Genomic DNA, 5,333 nt, shown 5'->3' on the forward strand with positions numbered 1-5,333 from the left:
AAACCGGTGGGAGGCTGAGTATATGTTTACTGACATTGCCGGTAAACCCGTGTGTCTTTATTTGTGGAGCTAATGTGGCTGTAATTGAGGAATATAACCTGTTGATTGTTACAGCAGACAAGTTAAGTCCTCCTTTGTCTAAATAGTGTATGGTCCTGTTTTATCGCTTTCAGTTTATTGCACTTCCACATATTCTTGTTGGAGCTTGACTGCTCCCCTTTGCCTGTTGCATGTGAGCTAGGAGAGTCTTGCCGTTGTGGTGAGATTTGACTAGACTCGTGTTTCTCTTTCTTTTCTCAGGATGATGAAGATGATACATCAACTAGCTTGTTGGGGCAAAAGAAGCCAGGGTACCATGCGCCAGTGGCAATACTCAATGCCATTCCTCAGTCAGATGAGCAAGTACGTGTTAGTCTATTGTGTCACAAGTATCACAATTCATCCCTGTATTCTTGCCATCAGATACATTCTGTGTGGTATCAAAGTGAGTTATCTGACACTGTAATGAAGCAGAATTAAATTTTGTTACTTGTTCATTGGAGCACCTTTTTTCCAGTTAGAAACTTAGGCCCTGTGTCTGTTGTTCTTTTTGCAGTATGACCCATTTGCAGAGCATCGCCCACAGAAGATCGCAGAGCGAGAAGATGAATACAAAGCCCGACGCAGACAGATGATCATCTCACCAGAGCGTCTCGACCCTTTCGCAGATGGTAAATTCAGCTACTTTTTGTCTTCATTAAATGTTCCCCATTGCCTCCCCCTGTTCACGGTTCACTTTGACCCTTCATGACTGCCACTGGTTTCAAACTCGTAGTTTTGCTCTTCAACCCTTCGACCACAATGCAATCGCCTGCTTCCCAGACTTGATGCCTTCCCTCTGGTCAATCCTTTGTGCTGCAAGAACATTTTGTCTCATTCTACGTTTCCTTCCTAATAAATGATCCACATTTGAGTCAGTTCCCAACTTTGCAATAAATGTCTGTGTGGGCTCATAGTTTGTCTTCAGAATTTTGGTTTGGAACGATCTTAATGTGCAAAATAAAAGTTTTATCGTGGTGTTTGCAATAAAATAAAAGTTAAAGTCATTGTAGGGTTACCATGCTCTTCAGTGGGAGAGGTGGTTAGGTGTTCAGTGTTCAGAGCGGGTAAATCACCTAACAAACATGGGTTGCAGATGGGTTGTGGTGTGAGTCGAAGGGTTAACAACCCCATGTGAGCATCAGTCTAAATTATGATGGGAAAGTGTCAGGGTTAGCTTAGTTGTAGTTCACCTGCTCATGCACTGTGTTCTGCCATGTTGAGCACAGTAGCTGATGACAGTCTACTTGTAGACGGATGTTTTGATGCCAAGGCAGGCAGGGGAGAGCGATCTGCTCGTCAAATAGTCAGCCAGGGTTAGTAGAGTTAAGTAAAGTCATTAAAAAAATCAGATTGCCTTTGTCTGGGCTCTAATTTGTGGGTTTTGCTAACTTGCCGCCACTGTTGGCTTGTGAATGCAAAGTCCTTGTCAGCATAAACTACAGGACAAGTTATTAAGTATGGCCAGCTTTTTTCAAATCTGAGGATCTTCATTTCTAGGCACACTGAGGTTTAGTTATGCAGTTTAGATTTCAAAATTGTGCCTGGAAATTACACTAAGTGTAGTTGGGATATATTTTATGTAAAGCTATAAGTGGCATTTACTAGATTGTCTTTCTTTATATTTTTATTGCATCTTCACTTCCCCTGACAACGTGAGTGTAAATGGCCTCAGGCTCGGAGTAGGTAGGGCTTATCTGAAGCCTGCATGTAGAGAGAGCTCTTTGTACAAAGTTGTTGTGTAAATATATTTTTATTTTACAACTCTCTCTGTAAAATAGAAATATGTTATCAAGAAAACTGTGTACCACAATACCACAGGCCCATACTAACTGTCCTTAATTTCTCTCCTACAGCAGTACTGCTTTGCCAGTCCTGTACTGCACTCTGTTAAGGGTGCAGCAACTCATCCTGTGTAGGTTATGGGGAACACAGAAGTGTGCGCTTGTCAGTTTGGTCAGGGTCCACTGGCTGCTTGTTTGGGGCCTGTGAGGGGAATCAGATGCAGCCCAGCCCAAGAGCCTCTTAAGTCTTTTTAATTTGGCTTATCGGTTTTTAACAAATGTAGATAACATTTCCCATGCATTCATGATGGAAAATTCCTGCCCAAATATTTGATTACATATCTTTATTTTATCAGTGACCTATGTCCTGAAAGGGAAGTTAAGATCTAAATATATGGTAATTAAATCATAACCAGTGCTGTTAGTCAGTGCGGCTCTGACAGATGGGCTTTCTATTTGAATGCAAAAGTACATAGTCATGTTTTTGATTGTACTGTGGTAATGTCATTCTTAAATGTAGCCTCAAAATCTTGACTTCATTGTTACTTGTTACTATAAATAATGGGGAATCTGGACCACAGGGTCTCACATGAATTCTTTCTAGTTTTGTGGTTATGCCCCAAGAAGATACTTTGTTTTTTGAGTGCCGTAAATCAATGCAACACAGGTGGTATACTGTTGTGTGTGAGTTCAAACCCTTTTCCAAAGTGTTACTAATGGTAAAGAGAAATTTTCTAGGCTTCTTTTCTGCCGGTTGAAGTCTGACTGCAGAAGGACCCTTGGCACTGAAAGTGTACGTATTCTGAAGAGCACAGCCCAGGACCCCTGCATCAGTGATGGCTATAACTTCTTAATCCACTTAAAGAAAACACCACAACCTCAGCTCTTCTCTTTATGTATTTGCTTGTTTTTCATTAGAATGCTATGACTCTGTGTAAGAAAGACAAATGTATATTTATATGTAATTCAGTAGGACTTAGTTTTATCACTCAGCTCTTTAAAACAGGAACATAAGTTAATGTGTTTGTAAAGAGAGTCAGGGTTAGCTGGCTGTGTTTGTGCTTGCTGTGTTTCTGATAACCTGGGTCCACAGAGTGTGTACTGATGAGTGTCCTATGTTCTTGTTCGTGCTCTTTCGCACAGGAGGTAAAACGCCGGACCCCAAGATGCAGGTCAGGTCATACGTGGACGTCATGTTGGAGCAGAACCTGTCCAAAGAGGAGGTAGGCCACTACCCACAAACTGTTGAAACATGGAATTTAGATAAATCTTAATTGTGTTGTTCAATCTGATGTTTGTGCACCCCTGCATGTAGCGAGAGATTCGTCAGCAGCTGGCAGAGAAGGCCAAGTCAGGGGACCTGAAAGTTGTCAATGGGTCCGCTGCCACTCAAGCTGTCGCAAAACGCAAGCGCCGCTGGGACCAAACAGCTGACCAAACCCCCTCTAATGCTACACCCAAAAAGATGTCCAGCTGGGACCAGGCTGATGCCAGTGCTGAGGTGAGCCATCCTAATTTCATTTACTCGCTGCTTGATAACTTTAGTGCATTACATTGGGTAAAAATGTTATAGTGGAGTTTTTTGTAAGCACTTGATGTAACGTGTTGAGGAAATCGAGTAATATAAGATTACTGTGAAACTATAGATGGACTTGTTCATGTTTCCACTCAAGTTCTTTGTTCCCTTTTAGACTCCAGGACACACCCCTGCACACACACCCTCAAACAGCCGATGGGATGAAACCCCAGGCCGCCCTAAAGGCAGTGAGACCCCAGGGGCCACTCCCAGTACCCGCATGTGGGAGCCCACTCCCAGCCACACACCTGCTGGTGCCGCCACCCCTGGCAGGGACACACCTGGCCACGCCACACCTGGCCATGGTGGAGCCACAGGTAGTGTGCGCAAGAACCGCTGGGATGAAACCCCAAAGACAGACAGAGAGACCCCAGGACACGGGAGCGGCTGGGCTGAAACCCCACGCACAGACAGAGGAGACGAGTCTGTGGGCGAGACTCCAACCCCTGGGGCCAGCAAGAGGAAATCTCGGTGGGATGAAACTCCTGCCAGTCAGATGGGATCCTCAACACCACTACTTACCCCAGGAAAAACACCCATAGGAACACCAGCCATGAATATGGCTACCCCAACACCAGGTAAATGAGCCTCAACGTTTTATTGCATTAAATGTTCATCCTGTAATTTCTGATTTCCTCCTTTTGTCTCTTGTCTGACTGCATTTCACCTTTAAAAAGTAGGTTTACAATCTTGAGTAGTCAGGTAAACGCTATTGTGTGCATTCCTTCTGACCATTAAAAGATCAGCTCCTAATGTCCTTTCAATGTGCAGTCAGTGACCAGGGTCAAAAACCAACCACATTCTTTTTGAGCACAAATATATTTCACTGACTTTCAAGGCTTCAAAAGTGTAATTCAAATCAAGTCGATGTTTTGCATGTGAGGAAAACATTGGAATATCATTTTACACAAAACAGGGTCCAATTTATCCCATTAATTCTTTATTAGTAAGGGATCACTTAATGCCCAGTATAAACCGAAGGAATATTTACAGCAAACAGAATAAGACTTGAAAAACTGTTTATTTCTTTTTATTATCCTGTAGTCTTGGTTTGTACTTGAAACACCAAGCCATGTTAGCAGAAGCTAATGGCAGTCCAAAAATGTGTATACTACTCACATGGATCCTCAAGTCCTTGGAAGGTTTGGAAGGTTTTACTGTGGTTAAATCAGTTTCCTCCTAATTTTCTTCAGGTCACCTGATGAGCATGACTCCAGAGCAGCTGCAGGCGTGGAGGTGGGAACGGGAAATTGATGAGAGGAACCGGCCTCTCACCGATGAGGAGCTTGATGCCATGTTCCCAGAGGGATACAAGGTCCATGCCCCTTCTTTTGCTCTCAGTTCTCTAGTGACAAAAGCCTGAGTAAAAATAATTATAAAAGGTGTCACAGAACTGACAGTTTATTTTTCTTCTCCACAGGTCTTGCCTCCACCAGCAGGCTACGTGCCAATCCGTACTCCGGCCCGTAAGCTGTCGGCCACACCCACTCCCATTGGGGGCATGACAGGCTTCCACATGCAGGCCGAGGACCGTACCACAAAACAGATGAACGACCAGCCCTCTGGAAACCTCCCCTTCCTCAAACCCGATGATATCCAGTACTTTGACAAGCTGCTGGTGGGCATCGCATTTTTGTATGCTGTAAAATCAGCACCTGGATTTTTGATTTGTGTGATGTTAACTGTGTCAGCTTATGTGTGTTGGTTTTAGGTGGAGGTGGATGAGTCCACCCTGAGCCCTGAGGAGCAGAAAGAAAGGAAGATCATGAAGTTGCTGCTAAAGATTAAAAATGGAACACCACCCATGAGGAAGGTTGGTCGCTGTTATCTTATTCATATCTTCCCGTCTCTCTTTTTGAAACATCCTTAAGTCCCCACATTTCCTGTGTTCCCCC

The 5,333-nt window shown here is 43.8% G+C and overlaps 1 protein-coding gene across 5 annotated transcripts in view; it reads left to right on the forward strand.

Annotated features, from left to right (window-relative positions):
* The window catches only part of sf3b1 (splicing factor 3b, subunit 1), a 19,788-nt gene that overhangs the window by 6,232 nt on the left and 8,223 nt on the right, over nucleotides 1–5,333 (forward strand). Inside the window, exons 3-10 of one of the 5 annotated variants that reach the window (XM_020621695.1) lie at nucleotides 301–402; nucleotides 596–710; nucleotides 3,006–3,085; nucleotides 3,178–3,363; nucleotides 3,554–4,016; nucleotides 4,632–4,753; nucleotides 4,859–5,056; nucleotides 5,150–5,251. In XM_020621695.1, the coding sequence (XP_020477351.1) occupies nucleotides 301–402; nucleotides 596–710; nucleotides 3,006–3,085; nucleotides 3,178–3,363; nucleotides 3,554–4,016; nucleotides 4,632–4,753; nucleotides 4,859–5,056; nucleotides 5,150–5,251 (1,368 nt within the window). Of the gene's footprint in view, nucleotides 1–300; nucleotides 403–595; nucleotides 711–795; nucleotides 3,086–3,177; nucleotides 3,364–3,553; nucleotides 4,017–4,631; nucleotides 4,754–4,858; nucleotides 5,057–5,149; nucleotides 5,252–5,333 lie in introns of those variants that run through there. The other 4 variants (XM_020621696.1, XR_002276727.1, XR_002276728.1 and 1 more) reach the window with 4 other exon arrangements.

The sequence above is a fragment of the Monopterus albus genome, unplaced genomic scaffold (assembly GCF_001952655.1).
Source record: "Monopterus albus unplaced genomic scaffold, M_albus_1.0 scaffold266.1, whole genome shotgun sequence".
Lineage (NCBI taxonomy): Eukaryota > Metazoa > Chordata > Actinopteri > Synbranchiformes > Synbranchidae > Monopterus > Monopterus albus.